Below are 21,479 nucleotides of genomic sequence, written 5' to 3'. Positions count from 1 at the left end.
TAACCTTCTTGAATCATTTCCAGTAATTTTATACTCTTTTAGTTATTATTTTTGTTAAATGTACTACAACAACAAGAATCAATATAAACTTTATAAATTTGCAGTTTTGAAGGTTAAAAACCTTTTTCTTCAGCTGCAGAAGTGAAAATGATGAAAAGGAAACATACTCACAGGATAACAATAGGCAAGAAGGTAACAAAACTACTGATGCCATAAGACCTATTGTGAAACTATGCCAGATTAAATTATCTATCCATAATTTTTGAAAGTAATATTCTATTTCATCTGATTGTATCGAATTTAAGCATTACCTCATACCTGTTAGCTAATTATGAAATTTACAGATTTTCTGCTGTACTAGCAGTGGCGTAGCTAGGATGAGGCAAGGGGGGGACATCTGTCCCTGGGTGAAGCATCTAGAGGCACCAAATTAATGATACACATTTCAGTATGAAATGTTTTAAATTTAAATTTAAATATTTTTTATAAATTTTTCGAAAAAAGTTTGTATTCATGTTTGTAGTCGATCAACTGTAAAAGAATTTATGAAATACTATTATCTTTTTGTAGGAACTTATTTTTATTTCCTATTAAATACAACATCCATTTCCATTACTCCTTTCGAAAACATAACAAATTTTGTGATGCCTATTATGGCTAAAAAAAAAATGCGAAAATAAAAACGATTATTTTGCTAAAGTCTATGAGTGGCTATTGACCTTAAATATAAATTTACGAGTGTTAGGAAAAAAAAAAAAACTTACAGTATTTTGGGGTATTTAATTTTTGAATTTAATAGTTAAAAATTTGTTTCTTTGCATACCACCAATTTTTATCTTGCATACCCCCAGTGGTACATGTAGCACTGGTTGAGAATCGCTGACCTAGGAGAGCGTAATCAATGATTTTTAACCATCTGCATAAGATTCTTTATGGTCTTGCCTCTGTTTTAATGGATATATTATATGCTATGAAAATATCTGTTGAATGGAAAACTGAATAATTCTTTCTCGATAATTGATCTTCAAATTAAAATATGATTGACAAATGCTAGATAATGTTATTATATTGTAAACAAGTTTAAAGTTACTTCATTTTTAAATTATTAAAAAAAAGTGTATGAAAATTTATATATATTAGGGAATATTTAATTATTAATGTTTTACAGAAGTGTAGTAATTCAAAGTGGAATTGTCATTTTCTTGGATCTTTCTACTAAACTTCTAAACATTTTTTAACACAATAATAATTGACATTAATTTAAGACTCTTAATGTGAATAACTTGTATAACATGTCCAATGAAAAATTTCCGATGTATTTTTAGAATATAAAAACAGTATTTGCCATTAATTAATTCAAATCTGTAATATGAACAATACCTAAGGAACAACTTCAGAAAAACGTCAGCAATGTTACTGACAAAGAATCACACACACACACACAAAATAAATAAATGAGCTGAATCCATAAACCATGCAAATTTGATCTCACGATATTCGGCTGATATCTGTACAATCAACAATCCAGTTGGACGTAATGGTGATAATTAAGTATTTTTTCTCCCCCAGTTCAGAGATAGAATATTTTTACAAATAACTTTTTTTAATATTTAAATTCCTTTTTTTTTTACTTCTGAACATTAAAAACAACATATTTCAAATTCTTTTTCTTTCAAAAGCAATAATTATTATGAATGAATTTTGTTATCTAAATTTTAATGATATATTTGAAATAATTTTCTAATTATATATTTTAATAAAATAATAATGCATAATTAAATACACTCGAATACTGATTCCATGTGATGTAAAAGAAGTGTATCAAATTCAATCAGTTTAAAATCTGGCAAAATTCAACCTTGATTGGAATTAATTATAAAATTAAACTGTATGCATTTCAAGAAAAAAAAAAGCTTTTTTTAAATCAACCTAAATATAAATATTTAGTTCTCCCGAGTTTTAAATTATTCCATTACTGTGCTGTTTTCAATAAATTCATGAATTATTGTTTATCTAACCATATTTCAAATATTATAATGATTGTGAAATGACTCTAAAAGTTAATGTCAGGCTTAAAATAATGGAATTCAGTTTTGGACAACTGGAATTTTGCTACTAAAATATCAGCAGGATTCCATTTATTCTCCAGACTGGGGGTTAAAATCCATAAAGAAGTTTAAATGAATTAAATGTTCTTAAAGAAAAAAAATTCCATACAGATATTTAGAGGTATACCTAATTGAAGAATGCTGAAATGAATTTAAATGTTCGTAAGGTAAAAAAAGCCATATAGGTAATCAGAGAAATAATATATTGGAGAAAGTAAATTGGTTTTGGTTAAATCAATAACAGCATTTTGTGACATAGTTACATAATTTTAAAGAATGGAAAAGTATGTTTAGTCTCTAGATTACTAAAATGAAAAAGCACACTACCTGATAAATAAATTCCATTTTGGGCTTATCCAGTTTTTAACAGAAGTTTATGCGATACATTTTTAAAATAAAGAGATATATGCTGAACTTTATTCTTATTACACATTCCCATTAAAAAAACTGTAAAATAATTTTTATTTCCAAGAAAAAGCTCTACCAGTGACCAAGTGACTGCCGAAAGCTGGGAGTCTGACCCTTGGCGAACTGGTTGTATTCATAGTTTTTCCCATATATAACGTGAATATGAGCCAGTTTCCCTGAGAAAGTTCTCCACTAAAGCACTTCTCACTTTAGGAAGATAGCCGTTATGTGCTTTGTTGTATTTAAATAACCTAATCTAACACAACAATTCAAGAAGGGGGGAAAAGTGCCCTTTCCTATTTCAGAATAATCATTTTATATGACAGAATTTGTTATAAAACATACAAGCAAATGTAGATAAAATATATAATCCCCCCCCAAAAAAAATTGAAATCTCCTCTGTCGTTCGTTGCCAGCAAAAATTACTAATACACTAAATTTGAAAGAAAAGGAAAAAGTAAGCAAATCTCTATATCCTCCAAACAAACTATTGAAAACAGCACTGATAATTATTATAAAGTTATTACTACAATTACTGATCATATTAGCTATTCATTATTTACTCAAAATTTATGCAAGACCTGACAATTATTTGACATTCATTCATGACAGAAAAATTGGTCTAGATTATAAAGTTATTTAAAATCAATTCAATTATATGGCATTTTTAAGAATATATTTTAATAGGCTTCAGTAAAGCTATAGGACAAATGCTGAATGCAAACTGAACATCAGAATAAATGTTCATACATGTGAGTCATCCTGTGTGTCTTACAATTTTGTTTAGTTGTAAATCCTTTACCACATTGCAGACATTTGAAAGGACGTTCTCCAGAATGAATACGTTGATGGCGAGCTAAATCATATTTTCTGCCTGAAGAGTATGAACACAGTTTACAATGAAAACGGCGTGTTTGGAATTTTCCTTGAAGCAAAACCGAAGTTTTCCAACCTCTGACAGACACAATCATGGGACCTGAAAAAAGAATAAGCACTGTATTAACACAGGTTTAGTTTTATATGAAACAGTGAAGCAAAAAATTCATTTTATATAGGTTAAAAAATGTAGTGAAATATGAATCTACAAAAATGAGATTTTTAAGTTTATTAAAGTTTTAGGCTGCATTCTAAAAATAAATATATACTTTAAAACATCTGAAAGTTGTATTTATGAAAAATAATTTCCTTGTTTACCTCTATATTAAATAGAAGGTTTGCTTACTTCCTAGAAGAAATATAAACTACTGGTTTAACAGATAATTTAAATGTGGTTTAAGAAAGTAGAGTATAATTTTTCTGTTAACATGCAGTAGTTCATTTAAAATATTTTTTACATTGAAAAAAAAGTTCAATAAAAATACTTAGGAAATATTATCAACTATAACGATAAAAGTTCATTTTAAATTATATTAACTTGAGTTCATTTCTTCGACATAATGTGTCTTAAATGCTAAAAACAATTTTTATACAAATAGTTTTATAAATCAATGAGTTTAAAATAAAATATAATTGCATCAATGAATGAAATTTGTTGCAATTTTTTATATATATTTAGCATATATATGTGTGTGTATGTATTCATATAAATATGTGTATGTATGCATATATATGTACACACACAACATATTTTTACTGCAACTTTTTATATATATATAGATAGATAGATAGATAGATTTCAATACAGAATACAAATCTTAACCATTTATTTTCAAAATATATAGCTTCTTTCCAATTTTTGTGTAACTTTTTGAATTTTCTATCTAAAACAATTAATATTCATTTGTATCCTTCAGTTTGGTTTATATGACACATAGACAGAACTTGGTGGCGCTGCAGATGATGTAACTGTTTAAATCCTTCATGGCATGAATTGCATGTATATGGAAGTTTACGAGAATGCACGTAAAGATGAGTCTGCACATTCTGCTTTGTTGTAAAGCCTTTACCACACACATTGCATTTGTATGGTCTTTCACCCGAATGTCTTAACGTATGTCTCTTCAAATGAGATTTGCTGGAACATGAGTAGCTACATAGTTGGCATTTATATTGTTTGATAGTAGAACCAGGATAAAGTTTCTTTCCAAATTGAAGTGCACTGTTTATGTTGTTCCCTTTGATAACTGGAAGATAAAAACAATTTAGTAAGAATATATTCAAATTTATTTTGTAATGGAAAAAAAGTTTTTTCTTATAAGTTTCAATATAAATAGTTCACTGAAGTATGAAAATGATAGACACATTCACATAAGTATAAGTAAAGTTCTAAAATTTATAATAAGTTTCAATATAAATAGTTCACTGAAGTATGAAAATTATATACATATTCACATAAATATAAGTAAATTTCTAAAATTTATAATGTAAGTATGGTACATACTGTCACATCCAAAGCTGCCAACCTTGAAATATGAAAAAATTGCTGTGTCGCATACCATTTCAAAATAACTCCAAATTAGCTTAAATTTATAATGCATGATTTAAGTTATTGATTTAATTGAAACTTTGGTGCAAAGTATATTAATTAATTAGATATCTTTTATGTTTTTTGGCTAATTCTTTTTGTAATTTATAACACTTTTATATAGAGAAAACTTTGGGTAGGGAAGAGGAGCTTTTATTAACAAAGTACTTTTAAATATAATTAATATGCATACTGTTGTGCGGATAAAGTTATTAATGTATCTTTTATTGACGCCACACAAATATTAACTTACTAAGCATTGGTTGAATTTTAATTAAAAGTTTTGCAATTTCTATGGTAAAGTAAAATAATTTAAATAAAATTTATTGAGAAAGTTTAGTCAAAATCCTAGAGGTGGGAGAATGGAATTTGTACAGTTTAAATATGATTATTCAATGAGTTTTATTTATTGCTCAGAAACATTTTCCTAAGTAAAGGCTGATCTTAATTTAGGTTAAAATAACACAGCAAACAAATATTAATTTATGAGTCAAACAACAAAAATCAGCATTGTATTTGCAAATTTTCACAGGATTAATTTTGATCCTCAACTGCCAAAATGCAAATGAACGAGATAAGATGTAGTGAAAAGATAAGAAAAGCTGACCTACCAAGAAATCAGAGTTTTTCACTAAAACTGGGAGAGTCGGCAGCTATACACATCGCTGGATATACTTGGAGATTTTACATCAATGAATGTAAATTTAATTACGTATTTCAAAGGATTTTCAGCTAACATTTAATTTTCCTTGAAAAAGTTCTGACATTACATTCATTCATTCAGAAAAAGAGGAGGAAAAAAGGATTAAAATTCAGAATTTGTTATCAACAGAGGATGCAAATTTTATTAATAATATAAATAATACACCCCCTGAAAACAAAACAAACAAACAAACAAACAAAAAAAAAAAAAAACAGAAAAAAAATGGTCATTATATGGCATTATATCTGTAATCAGATTAATCACACAATGCAACATACTTATTTTCCAAACAAAAATAGCAGAGCAAGAACAATTAAGATGCATATATTGCTGTCCTAAGTGCCATTAAAATGATTAATTACTATGATTAAATTATATTTTCTGATTAATTTTTTCTCTTGAAATCATTTATAGTTTATGTTCTGCAATTCCATAATTTTAAAAGCAGATAGATCTCTATCACATTAGAAATACTGTCTGATCCAACATTCAAAATGTTCAACCAATATTTAAAGTATCATAAATATTCATAAAACATTCTCTTTAAACTAAAAATAAAGAACTACTAAAAATGTTTTTTTGACTTATAATCACTTTATTTTCAAGTACCATAAATATTCATAAAACATTCTCTTTAAACTGAAAATAAAAGAGCTACTAAAAAAGTTTTTTTGACTTATAATCACTTTATTTTCATCACATGTCAAAAAATTCTCTTTAATGTGGAAATCAAGTAATTATATGTCAAATATTATTGAAAAATAAATTGATTATATGTCATAATGGTATATATGCATTACTGCAAAAATCTGCATTAAATATGAAGAACTGTACATTTTATAATCGCTATATTTCTAAGATCATTTCATCTATTGCACATGAATATCTTTTATATTTTAATTTATTTAAATTGTAAGGAAATGAGATGTGTTTCTTGATTCCCAATTTATATTATTATAAAAAAAATCCTATCTATTATGTATGATGGATAATGTCTATGACTTAATCCATCAACATTTTAAAATAAATCTGTAATTTATAAATTCAGTATTGTATGATATGGAGTTCTTTGAAATTTTAATATGGATATCACTTCAAATCAAAGTAAACAATAAGATTTATTTTTTTAAAGAGCTACAGAACATACATACATAACATTTTAAAAAACTACATTCCAATAAGTATATGCAACAGAAAAAAGGACAAGGAAATTATAATCATTCTTCAAGAATAAAAATGAATACATGCATTTATTCATCTCAACAGAATAATCATATTATTTATCATGTGTATAACATGGCAAATGTTGCCACTATATGAGATGCAACATCTCTATTTTTCATATGGTCTGAAAAATCACCAATTTCCAGAGTGTTTTTTTATTAGAAGTGGTACAAATTATCATTGAAATTAGCCACAACAGCTTAATAAATTCTGCAATTTAAAAAGAAATAAACATATTTCTTAATCATTTATATGTTTTATTTGTTAATAAAAAGCTAATTGATATAATTTACAATACATACAATTCATAACTTTAATGAACTTCTGCATAATTATCACAATTAATAAAATATTTTAACATCATATATTAAATATCTGGATTTTAACCATTTGGTTTAATTTTTTTATCTACTTATTTATTTTGTTATGAATCAACGCTAAAGAAATCATTTCTTTTTAATCTGATACCACAATAAAAATAATGATAATAAAAAATTAACCACAAGAAAAATTGAACCTACATTAACACATAAAATAAAATGTAGAGAATTTATTATATGATGGAAAAATATCTACATAAATTACATAAACAGACAAAGACTTTTTTAATTTACACCACCTGAAAACAAAACAAACAAACAAACAAAAACAGAAAAAAATGGTCATTATATGGCATTATATCTGTAATCAGATTTTTAAAGTTCATCTTCAGAAAAAGGCAGGTTCAGGATCTTATACAAATATACTGAGTATAATTCTTTTTAATATGTTTTTAATACAGATGCTTAATGAATGCTGTGATTTCTATGAAAATTCTATTTATCATTTTGTGCAGCACACTCACGGTCTATTATAAATAAATATTTTATATACTTTATGCATAACCTTCAAAAATGACATGACAATCTTAAACGAGACAGACAATTCAAATATTATCAGAACTGTTTGTAAGATATTCTTTGTATTTTCTATTTAATGCAGCACTACACAGAATATTTGAAAAAAGTTTCGTACTGTGAAATTCTTTAAATTCTGGTGATATTCAAGTTATATATATTGCAGAAAAGTAGAAGTTACATATGAAAATAACATAAGTTACAGAATATATTTGATTTTTAAAAAATTCAACAGTAATGTAATCTAAAGAATCATGTTTGTTTCTCAAAATTATTCACAATAGCAATAAAGGGGAAAATGCTAATTGCAACAGACAATATATTCTAAAATTTTTAATTTTATTAAAAATAATATAAATCATCAAAATATGTGTAGCCTGAATCTTTGTACATTATATCTAATGTGTTACCTTGTTTTTCTAAATCTACTACTTTTTAGAAATAATAGCATATTCTATAGTATCTTTCAGAATGTTTTTATACCACTTTTATGTACTACAAATTAAGTATAAAATACAAATGACAAAATTCACATTCTTTACACAGTTACAAAACTACATTTGCTAAAATTTATTTTTAAAATTTTAATTCACTTTGACATGAAAATTAACATTCTACATGTAACCATGAGTGTCAACCAATCATCTTACTCATAATGAATAATATTCAGTCAGTTTTTTAAAAACACAAAAAAAGCCTTTCTGTTTATCCAGGTGTATACTCAATGTGGGTGCAGTCACACTAGGTGGGAAAATTTTTAGAATTTAGAGTAACGAGTATTTTTTTTTTTTTTTTTTTTTTTTTTTTTAAATTCAGGTGAGACACTAGAAAGCAAAATCTAAGGATGTGTGATTTTTTTTTTTTTTTTTAAGAGATGCAGAGCAACAGAATTTAGGAGCCATAGAATTTGCAATGAGTGGCAAAAATTCCTAGCACTGACCCTGTGTGCACTGGTAAATTGTTAATATAAAAAATTACACGACATGTTAAGAAGTTACATTTAAATTGAAAAAATATATATTACAGCATTTATCAAAATTTTTATCGAAATCAAATATATACTGAGCTAGCAACAATTATGACCAGACTAGAAACCAAAGGAACTTCAACCCTTCAAGTATTATGGTTTGAACCTGAAATTTTAAAGTTCACCAAAATATCAGAAGTGATATATTCTTGTTATAATTCCAAAGCGACCCTCTCACTCTGAAATCTAACGCATTTTCTTCCAATATACATTTAACCTGAAATCAGATAAATCAAGAACTGGCAGAAAGTTTCATGGGAAAGCCATCCTTTGATACAGAATTTTATGTCCATAACCCTTAATAGGTTACAAGAGTTTACTGCAGGTAATACACGAACACAAATGTTATTTAACTGGTATGTTTAAGGACTATGTTAAGGCCATACGGGTTGTTAAAATCTTTTAAAGGATTTTGTATTGCTTATTAAAGGCATCATTTTCTCACAATGCCTTTTAGTTCAATAAAAGTATAAACAAAAATATAAAAAATGTAAGAATATTTATAAATTTAATTTAAGAAGAGGGTAAAACATCAAGTGCAGTATACTAGGAGCTGTAGAACAGAACAGAAATAGAAGCATAATTAGCATGGAAAAGTACAATATTGCTTTTGAAATTAATAGAAATAAGATAGCAACTTTTTTTTGAGAGAAAATTTTCCGTAATCATCTAGCACAGTGGTTCTCAACCAGGGTGAAATTTCACAGTTTCAACGAGAAAATGCAATCAGCTTTTTTTTTATCTGTTAAGTATTTAGTTTTAGTTCATGAATATAAAAGACTACTTTAAGTTTTGATATTTATTAACATTTTCTATATTTTTCTTCTTTAATTTATAACACACATTAAATAATAATCTAAATAAAGTTTTGATACTTATTGATGTTTTCTATATTTTTTGTTTAATTTATAATACACATTAAAAAACAGTCTAAATTTAAATAAATGTATATGTGTTTTTGAGACCTGGAAAGGAGGAGGAGGGGAGATCATCTAGCAGTGGTGAAAGGGATGCATGAAGCAAAAAATATTGAATATTATTGATCCAGGTATATGATCTACCACTTTTAGTTAGTTTGTTCTTTCTCAGATGATACCATTGAAACACTACTTTTAAATTTGAACTTGTAAGAAAAAGAAATTATTAAATCAACAGCCAATTTTAGTATTGCTATCTAAGAAATAAATAAATTACTAAAAGCAGTAGATTGCATACATGATATCCCCCCGTAGAACAAGGGTTCTCAGCCTGAACAGAATTTACCCCTGAGAAGAGAGAATTTCAGTTTCAGGGAAAATCGTGGTCCACTTTTTATTTTCTTGTTAAGTATTTAGTTTATGAATAAAAAAAAAAATTTCCTTTTATTCAAGTTTTGGTATTTTTCAACATTTTTGAATTTATATAACACATTAAAAATAATCTACATTTAAATAAATGTATATGAATTCTTTGAGTTTGGGAAAATAGGGGGGGCAGTGGCAAAAAGGGCAAGTGAGGCAAAATAGGTTGAGAAGCACTGGTTTGAAGAATGCACAAAAGGCATCTGTCATTCCACAATGAAAATGAAAATTCTATTTAAAATGTTTTAAGTTATTAAGGCTGAAATTTAGACAGGTTAATATTTATGAAACAATATGGGCAGTAAAACTAGACTGTTAACGTTACAGATTAATTTTTCATGTATGTTGCGATTTCATATGATATTTAAAATGATACTTTGTTATAAATCCTTTAGAGCATAAAGAACATTTATATGGGCGCTCACCAGTATGCCTCATCATGTGTCTAAAATAATTAGCTTTAAATTCTGTGATATAAAAACAAAAATCACATGAGAAAACAGCACTTTTAGTCTCACTGTTTGTTAATAAATTCACTTTGAAACTTCTGTTACTTTCTCCAGTAGTGAAGGAACCTAAAATAAAAGAAACATTAATGAAAACTTTCAGAATTTATTAACAGAATAGCTAAATATTAATTAGTTGATAATAATTTAGCAAAACTAATATTTTGACAATACATGGTCCTCATGGTTTTATATTTATTTGGGTACTTTTCTGTTAATGGGGCACCAGTCGCCAAATGTGGTACTTTTTTTTATATCACATCATGAATAGCTGCACAAAGATGTCCATTACAAATAAACATCAATCCAGAAATTTTCTCTCTAATACAAATACTTACAAGTTAACCACAAATACACCATTAATGATTGTGACACGGTATACCATGTGTAAAATAAGTGAAACAAACACAAACATGACTACCTTCCTACCTCAATGAGTTCAGGTAGTGGCAATTAAATGAAAAGATGCAAAAGTTGTGGCCAGTATTAAATGAAATTGGCTTTTTTATTCCTCCTATATAATCTGAAATTAAACCAGTAAAATCTACTTTGCATTTTTCTTTATTTTCTGTGTTTATTCTGGATTAAAAAAAAAAATAATAATAGTCATTCTCTTCTTGAAACTTTACATAACAATACTGTTAGGGTTGCCACAATTTAGTTAGATAATACGTCGATATTTATGTTTGGCGCTAAGTGGCACACATTAACAGGAAAAATACCTTACTTTCATTAATCTGAAAATTAGACTGCACAAAATTTTTTAAAACTATATAATATCATAATTTTTATTTGAAGATATCATACTTGTACGTTTTGCAAGATTAAAAAAATTAAAAAATAAAGAACAACATAAATAACTGCAAAAGATGATCGCCACTTTATATTTTAATAAATGGAAAAATTCAAACTTATTTCAATATTTGTTTCAAAGAATAATTACTCTGTAAAATGAAAAACAGGAAGGATGCAGAAATAATTTTTACCGCTTATGATAAAGCATGCATAATCTCTTTTATGCATGAAATATAGTAGATATATTTATATAAATTCCAAAATGGTTGAAATTTTCCATTTATTATAACAAGAATTATTTTAAGTTAATATACATTCTAAAATCAAATAAAATATATTCAGTTTTGCAAATTATTTATCATTTTTTGAAAGAATAGACTGGAAAAGATTTTACAATAGTATATTATATTAGAATTAGCTTTAAAATCTCATATTACATACTGGATATGAAAACATATATCTAAATATGTTTAAAAACTTGAAATGTTTACATGATTATTAAAATCTTTGATTCAACCCTAAACAATATGAAGTAATATTAATTTATAAGGAATAAATTTTTAAGTAAATTTTCTAGTTACAGAAAAGCTGAATAAAGACTAACACAATTTATGCAGAAATAATACATACACAAACATTTCTTTAAAAAACATATTTTCAAATAAAAAGTTTACAGCAACGAAATTTATTTTGGTAAATAATTATATGATGGGAATCTTAGTAGAAAATGAAGTATTTTGACAAAAAAAAAAGAGGGGCAAATTTGTTTTCCAATGTAAAATATAATTACATAACTTAAATTATCAAATAGATTTTTTTTATTAAAATTCAATTTTTCTTAACTTTCACTGTTTTTCATGACCAACTGAACAATTTTGCCTTACAAACATCATGAACTAATAATCAAATTATTAATAGCAACTGAATAATTTTATTTATTTATTATAAAATATGCTGAAATAACTAAGAACATTATAAAAATGTTATTTACTTTATTCATCACTGCAAAGGAACTTAAGGAAATATATACAAGAAATATACAATCAAACCATTGAAAATCACTGGTTCTTAAAAGCAATATCATATCTTGGAGGGGGGAACTGTTCAGTTTACAACCAAAATTTATAGAAATGCATCATTTATAATAAATATTAAAATGTTTGAAAAGAAAACTGAGAAGCTAATAACATACACTGGACTGGAAACATGCTTAATTAATACAATTGTAGTACAACCACACAATTAAATTATGCTACTTATTCTTCTGAAAAAGGGAGGGGAGAGTAAAGAAGAAAAACTTTGTTTTGAAAAAGATCCTCCAATATATTAACATTTCTTTAAATTATGTGCTTTTATACTAATACTTCTTCCAATGCTGCATCTTTTCTAAATACTGTATTTTCTTCACACAGTGAAATACGATTTTCTTTTAGTTACATGTCACTGCCATGATATTTTTAAGGAATGGCATCTTTTGATTGATATCAATCTCAGGTACATTTCCTGCCTGCTGCTATACTTCATTTTGTACATTATGTATAACGAGAGTTACACTATTTATTTGCTCTCCTTTTAAGAGAGTCACTTTTTGTTTATTGGTTACTATTTAAAATATAAACTTCTCATTACTTGAAAGAAAAGACTGATTTGTATTTCTTTTTATTTTGTTTCTAACCTTTTCCGAAAAGAGGGGAAAAAATTATATTTACCCTCAGCATTTTTCATTTTTCTTCTAAGATTTTTCGGGTGAGTAAGAACCCTATCAAAATTCATTTGTCTGCAGTATATGTTTAGGCATAATTATATTCTTCTTATATCATTCAATGAAAAATGTAAAATATAAAATATGATAGATAATTTCTCAAATATTTACTAATCTTGCCATTGACTTCAGCATTATTGTGGATTACCTCTATTAATTATATATAATATAATAAAACACACACAAAGTTTTGAAATGTTCTATGTAAATTACACACTAATAAATTTTAACAATCTTTAATTTAATGCAGTTTCAAGATGAAACCAACAATTATTAAAACAGCAATATTCAGACTCAAGTGCTAAAGAAATACAAAAACAGAACTGCCAAGAATGGCAGGATGGAATATGTACACACCTGGATATTTGGACATCATAACAGCATATCATATCCAGGGTGTCTATAGAAACAAGCACATAAAATATAACAGTTTCTTACCCTCTGTTTTAAAATTCTGAATGCACTTTAAAAATTTTTTTTAATTAAATTTTCATATCAAAAACATTCACAATTTTGAACAATAATAAAAATGCACACTAAATCTTAATAAATAATAATTTTTTGATAATAATGAAGTTATTAACATTCTGTCTCTCCCTCCCTTTCTATTTTATTTATTTATTTTTTAAACTTAACCACTACTGAGCTCTCAATCATAACATTGATCTCTCTCCCCCAAAAAAAGATTAATGTATGCCTCAAAAATTCTAAAACTACTTAATGATGCTATAAAAAGCTATTTAATCAACAATTATCAAAAAATGAAAAAAAAAAAAAAAAAAAAAAAGTTCATCTTATATATATTTCCTTGACAAGATCAAATTCAGAATATAAAAATAAAATGCATAAGATTATGATACAATATCTTTAAATAACATGTTTATAGTGTAAACTTTCCATTTGCATATAACATTTATTTTTTATATTCATTTTTAAGACACAGAATGATAGTATTACAATGTAGATCCACTATTACTCACAAACTTCAGTTTCAAATTAGAGATTTAATAATTTTTTTACACATAACAAAAGACACACAAAAAAGCAATTTACCCAAATTTCAATAAAATTCCTCAGTTTTCTGAAGTTTAACAGATGCTTAACAAAAATCTAATATTTTCATTAAAATAAAAGTCTATATATTATATACATATCTAAATGCCATGCTCATTCAAATTAACAGGGAGAGGAAGAACCTTTCAAAAAGAAATAACAACATAATAGCTCTACAATTATTTACAATCTAAGTATTTTTTCAACACATGCTTGTTTTGGTACTTTTCTGTTGTCAGGATCAAATTCAAAAATGTATGTATGTGCGTATACACACATATGTACATGCAATTTCTGAATCCAGTCCTGATAACAGAAAAGTTCCCTTTCTTCATACATTTCAAAAATTACACATACACTTAAAAAATCTTGGAATTTTAAAATTAAATTTAAAAATATGTTTTAATATTTTTTAAGCCAAAATAATCTTGAGATTTATGCACATAAAAGTTGAAGTCAAAGGAATTCACAGCAGAATGAGATCCTATGCTAGAAAAATTTGCAAGTCCATAATAATGAAAATAAAAGAGAAAAGACTCAGAATTACTTAGTCCCTTAAATTACAATTAAGCAATTATCTGAAAGAGGATTAAGTAGGCTTGTCTTTAAAAAAATTTGTTTACTGCAGAAATAAAAGTTACTACCAAAAACTATCAGGGTCAAACAAAAATGTCTACAGAAAATACAAAAAGAAAATGAAAAACGCATGCAATATTAGCAGTGAGTAATGATACCACATAATGTGTGTTATGTGAATTCTGCCAAAAAAATACAAAAGTTTTTTATGCAAGTTTGTTCAAATTCTCTTGTAAATATTGATCTTTAATGCCATTCATAACTCTCTTTTTTCATTTCTCATGATGTTTTTATATCTTTTACAGTGTGTTCTTCCAGCTTTGAACTGCAATTTAATTTACATAATCACACATTATTAAACTTTAGATTGAACTGCCTGACAATATATGCAAACTCTTAATACTACATTTCTGTTAATTATAATATGGTTTTGTGGTATCCCCCCAAGCATTAATTCACTTAGGCTGTTACTCACTCACTGCCATTTCTTAGTAAGATAGGAAGTGTGGCACTATGAATTCCTAAGTGTCCTTGAAAGTGGTAAATAACCTTGCAGGCTAAACTTATAACCTGTAACAGAAGAGCCAAATATCACACCACCCGGCAAAAGTGTTCAACCTGTCTAAACAACATATGGATCTGATCCTCACAGGCCTTAATAGTTGGATTTCTCATCTTGATTGCTCTTTCACTATAATCACTGACCACAAGATACAATTTAAATCTCTGTTCAGAGAACTGATGGAAACACGAGGCAAGAATAGAATTGGAATCCCAGCTTTCTATACCCAAGCTAATAGTCAAACAGAACATTTTCAGAGTCCTTAAATGTGCTTTCAAAGCTCAAAATCATCCTACACAGATTAATGCTTTGCCTGCCCTTCTACTTGACATCGGAGTTACAGTAAAACCTGACATAAAAGCTTCCAGTGCCAACTTTACTTAGTATATGACATTTACAGCAAATTTATAAGAAGAAATATCATGTAAAAAAAGACATTCATTATATAATATTGTAAAACAGTTTAGAGAAAGAATAAGCTATGTAAAATCAAGTTCCACATAAGTTCACAGTTATCCACAGACCTTCATGCACCCTCAACTAAAAAACTTGCTCACATATGTTCTTAACCCAAACTTACACAATAACATATAAAGTGCTGCCCAGAGATGATAAAATTATTACCATCAGCATAAATGGAAGAGAAACACGTGTCTCATTTGTCAGTCAAACTGGCATGTTTTCAATAATTTCCTTGTATTTTACATCCTTGAATTGAAACAGGAAAGTACCACACCACCAGTAAATTCTGAGACCATGAAATCTCTTAATACACAGCAGAGTAAATATGGTACATGAGTAAAACTGAACAAATGTTTAATTTCTGAAATTAACTGAAACATTCATAAATTATTACTACAGGTTATAAGCTAATTATTAATTCACATAATTCATACCCATGTATTGTACTTATTTAGCAATTCATATAATTCATGCCCATGTAATGTATTTATTTTGCTAATTGTTTAATTCGTGCATACAATGTATTTTACTTAATGCTGGCATTTTGTTGTTCTCTCAATGTGGTCATTCACTGAGGATATACTCATGTAAAAACTTATATTTTGATTACAAGATCATGTCCTTATCCAAAATTAAAAAATTTCAGTAGGGAGCATAGGAGAGAACACAGAATCAAAGCTACTGGCACATAGATTCTGTAAATAAAGGTTGTTGGTTCAACTGTTTTTAAATCCTTCAGCATCTACAAGCGTTCAACACAAAGGCTACAAGTTATTTCGTTTTCATGTGTGTTTTAATTGCCAACAGATTAACCCATAGAGGAAGGCATAGAACTAGATGCCTTCCTTCCACTAAAGCTGACACAGTACTGCCAAACTTCGATAATCTATGGATGTGTGGAACTTTTATTTACATCCAGCATAAGATTACTTTGACAATGGTTTAGTGACACTTCTTCCAATGGCAATTCAGCACAAATTGAAAAGCAAGTATATTTCCACACAAAGAAACATTCATTGCTGAATGGATAATAGCAGTTTGTACAGTTTAGTGGTACTTCTGCACAATATCCCATTTTGGTTATCTTTTCACAACTTTAAACAGTAACTTTTATTATTAATTTTATCTCAAAACTTTCAGCTAATGGACTATGCAAATATAGATTTCAACAAAATCTTTATATTATGCATAAAAAATGATAAATATCTTAATGTGTCAGGTAATTTTAGAATCTCAAAATATTCCCAAAATATAAAACATTTTCAAACTCAATATCTTTACAACTAACAAGTTTGTAAAGGTGAAATTTTGTATACTTATTTCGATGTCCTTGATAGAGTATTTGGTCTGTTTCTTTTATATTCTAAATATAACAATATTTTAAATACAATACATTTTTCAATCATCCACATAATACTGTAATAAGCACTGTGCATAGCATGATGCATAAGCAAATAACTTTTTATGTCTCCCCCCTAAAACAAAATGATGTACATTTAAAATGACCTACACTAGAAATAATGAAATTATATTTCCTAGAAATATATTACTAGGACATTTGAATTCAATAATGAATTTATAAAAATAGAGCTAACAAGAAAAAAGTATAAAGTTTGTGATATGATATCTAAATGTAAATATAAAATTATGCATGTTAAAAATGTTCGTTAGTTTGCCCATAGGTCAGGTTAGGTTATTTAACCCTCTGAGCTGCATGGAATTTTGGATCTGTCATGAAGACCTGTATTTACACAGCATTTATCAGCTAAATTTATATAATTATTTATTTTAGTCTCTATCTTTATAAATTTACACTCATTAAGATGACATTTACATTATTAAAGAAAGTAAGAAAGAAAAATATCTTAAATTATGAGCTAATATGAGCCAAGTGACAAAAAGATCTCATGACCAGATAAAGCCAGTCATGCCACTCACAGCATTAAATATGGCAAACCACAAGAGGGCTATCCACTTAACAATTTAATAAGGGAAGGGGAGGCCTTTGTGGAGGATTTTCAAATGAAAACTGGCTCATATTCACATCATTCACAGGAAAAACCATGAAAAACAAACATGCAACCAGCCCATCTGCCTGGTAGTGAACCCAGATACAGGTCTCAGCTTTCAACCATTCAGCCACTCATGGACCCCATGTTATTCATCACATATACTGCTGCATGAAACATAACTTTTTGAGTATGTATTAAAAATAATAAATGTAATTTTCATTCAATTTATATTCATAATATTTCTTCCGTAAAAATTCTCATATAAGCTAAATTACTTCACTGAAAAAATAAAGTGAATGCATGGAAAATAAAGATTTACAAACGCCAAAAATGAAAATATATTAGTACTTATGCATATCCTTTTAAGAAAGACATATCTTTCTCTAATTAAATTATTTATATATGTATTTGGAAATGGAGGATTTATTCATTCATAAACTCCTGTAAATGTAAAAAAGTAATTAGATATCATAAAATAACCTTAACACTTAATTATAAACAGAATTAAAATTCAGTTTAAAGATATAAACTATTTAAGCAAGAATGATACGGACTGGAAAGGAATCCATTGAATATGTTGGAAAGCACAGTGTATGAGATGCCTACTTAAGGAAGAAGTAAACTAGAATTTTTAGAATATGTATTACTGAATATAACAGTCAGAACAAATTTTTAATAATTACTAAAAGAATTATTTTCTTATACTTTATAATAATTAAATGATGAGGCTTAAAAAATATTAATAAACCTTTTATTTTCCCGATCCCCTCCTGAAATCCTCGTAGAAAATAAAGAACACAGAAATCAGCAGCAATATTTAACATATTATGCTATTATAACAAAAGATTGTCTAATTTGAAATAAATCAAACAGAGTATTAATTACAGACTATGATTTATTTAAAAGATACCTTAGAAAGTTGAAAATTATCTTATATTTGAAAAATTATTTCAGAAAAAGGTTCTGTAAAAAAAGAAATAATTTATTTAATATTAATAATACAATAAACTTTTTCATTTTAAATTTTGTAATCATTAACTATATAGGCCCACCAGCGGCCGAGCGGTAAAGTCGCTGAACACTGGTAGTTCGGTCCGAGGTTCAAATCCCGCGAACGGGCTGGCTGCATGGGTGTTTTCGTGGTTTTCCCCATGTGTAACGTGTATACGAGCCAGTTTCCCTTAGAAAGTCCTCCACGAAGGCATCCCTACCCTTAGGCAGATAGCCCTAGTGTGCTTTGCCATAATTAAATACACCACACCATTAACTATATAAAATTAAATTATTTTAAAATTTCCTTCTCATGTAATTACCAAAAACTTAAGAAAAATTTTCATTTATATTAAATCTGTTCTAAGCACAGGAAAAGTAATAGTATTTTTAATTCTTTTTAGAATGAAATACTGTTTAAAAATATACTTTTTCACATAATTAGGACTCTGAAATATTGTACTGAACTGCTGAATGTTTTGATATACAAGGATGTGTATCACTGATTCAAAGAAATAAACAACAGAAACTGGTTGGGGCCTATCCTTTCTCTCCTTCATCCATGAATTAAACACATTTCAATGTCTCACTAGCTAATCAAAGTTGACTGCATAACTTAATTTGTTTATACATATATCTTTTTTCATGAAAACCTACAGAACAAAAATTTACAATCAAGAGTTATTCATTAACTTCACAAAAATGCATTTCCCTTCACTTGAAAAACTGTAAGTATATTAATTCAACACAAGTATTTCCCAGATAAAATTTTAATCTGTTGCTAGGTCATTGTGAGAACTTTTGATATGATATCGGAGATGATGTCTCGTAATGAAGCCTTTATTGCATACAAAACATTTGAAAGGGCGTTCACCAGTATGCCTCATCCTATGCCTTGTAAAATGAGATCTGTTTTTGGTACAATAGAAGCACATATCACAGAAAAATGTAGCATTTTTGTTTCCAAAACATGGTAAGGGTTTCTTCAGGTATATTGAATAAGTAAAAGGGTCTAAAAAGAAACAAAAGATTTTCATCAAAAATTAATATGGTATTGTGATTCATATACATATTTCTAAAGGTAAAATACATTAAAAACTATCTGTTTATTATTAAATAAAATATATTATTTCATCAAATAATTCACATTTAAAACAACATATGAATATAATGTTTTAATAACTGTACAAGTAGTCACAAAGATCACACATATTTTCAAGAAATAAAATTTGCATACCAGTTGCAACCATTTTTAGAGTAATGTAATCAAATAATTTTGAATACATATTAATTTCTTCAGGGTATATTTAATCAGATAATTAAATCCATGCATATATCCTAAAGCATTGGAATTCCTCTTCCAGTAACACAAGAAAGAACAAAAACAAACACAGTATACCCAGCTGCAAAACATATTATTTTATGTATAATACACAAATTTGAAAATTATTTCACATTATTCAAACATTCTAAAATAGATCACATGTGACTCTAAAAATATACACAGTACTTAGAATAATTGCTTAAAGATTGATTTATTCTGCATCGATATAATTTCTTTTATGATCACATATTTAATAATGAAAATTTAAAAAACTAGAAGTAATCTCAACTCTCCAAACTACTTCATTGCTTTTATCCAATTATGAGATTTGTTGTCATTTTATATAGATTACCTTGCCATTTAAAATATTTTGTTCTCTTTTTTTTCAACAATACAGATATCATCTTTAAAAATGAAAGGTTATAATAAGAAACAGTACATAAGGTATTACACAAATCTAGTAATAAAATTTTATGTAAAGAGCCTGGCCACTCAGAGGGTTAAACTGTATTTACAACAGTTTTAACCGAGTCACTAATTCAGCTTTGTGCATTGTTATAAGCAAATTTCCTTGATTTCATTTTCTTATACCTGTATGTATATATATAGAGAGAGAGAGAGAATGACATGACCTGCTAAATCATTATTGCCACTTATGGTTGATGTAAGTATATTTTATCCTATTCTTTTACAAATTAATTCATTTTGCAGTTTTTTGCACAACCTTACTAGTATTTAATTAAATATTCTTCAATGTTTTTGCTACATACACACATATACAGTCAAAAGTCTTTAATCCGGACCTCAAAGCTACAAACTTTCTGTGCATGCGTCAACGCATAATGCATTAACTCATGCGCATATCTTTACGCATGAGCATAGTACGTTTACGCATGCACGTTTAATGTATAACGGACGGTATAAGCTAAGCTAAAATTATGTATTTCAGTTAATGTTGCAGATTGCGTTGTTTCTTAATCTTCTAATTGGATCCGGCTCATTAGTTTTTGCAGACTGTTAGAGCAATTTTATAAAAGTAAGCTTGAACTTTCGATTATGTCAAAAAAGAATTTCTGATTTTGGAACTACCAAAGGATCTACAAAGCGAAAGCATGTTCCGATGTCCATCAAACAAAAAGTGGAATTGCTGCAAAAAATAGATAAACGCATATCCTTTGATTCTCTAATCATTCCAAAATATGTTTATCAATTTCACGCTGCTCTGCCAGGGGGGAGGGAAATGACGCGCGCGCAATGAACTGGAAGT

The 21,479-nt window shown here is 27.4% G+C and overlaps 1 protein-coding gene across 3 annotated transcripts in view; it reads right to left on the bottom strand.

Moving 5' to 3' along the window:
• Positions 1-3,170: 3,170 nt before the first annotated feature.
• LOC118192280 (uncharacterized) overlaps positions 3,171-21,479 on the bottom strand; it is a 35,481-nt gene continuing 17,172 nt past the window's right edge. Inside the window, exons 3-6 of one of the 3 annotated variants that reach the window (XM_035363209.2) lie at positions 13,591-19,900; positions 10,596-10,745; positions 4,216-4,639; positions 3,171-3,492 (exon numbers count right to left, since the gene is read on the bottom strand). In XM_035363209.2, coding sequence (XP_035219100.1) covers positions 4,293-4,639; positions 10,596-10,745; positions 13,591-13,609 — 516 coding nt within the window. In that variant the 5' untranslated portion in view covers positions 13,610-19,900 and the 3' untranslated portion in view covers positions 3,171-3,492; positions 4,216-4,292. Of the gene's footprint in view, positions 3,493-4,215; positions 4,640-10,595; positions 10,746-13,590; positions 19,901-21,479 lie in introns of those variants that run through there. The other 2 variants (XM_085806601.1, XM_035363216.2) reach the window with 2 other exon arrangements.

Source organism: Stegodyphus dumicola, chromosome 12, assembly GCF_044657685.1.
Source record: "Stegodyphus dumicola isolate Sdum_Otavi_A_Nest chromosome 12, ASM4465768v1".
In the NCBI taxonomy this organism is placed as follows: Eukaryota; Metazoa; Arthropoda; class Arachnida; order Araneae; family Eresidae; genus Stegodyphus; species Stegodyphus dumicola.
This window is presented reverse-complemented; position numbering and strand designations above follow the sequence as displayed.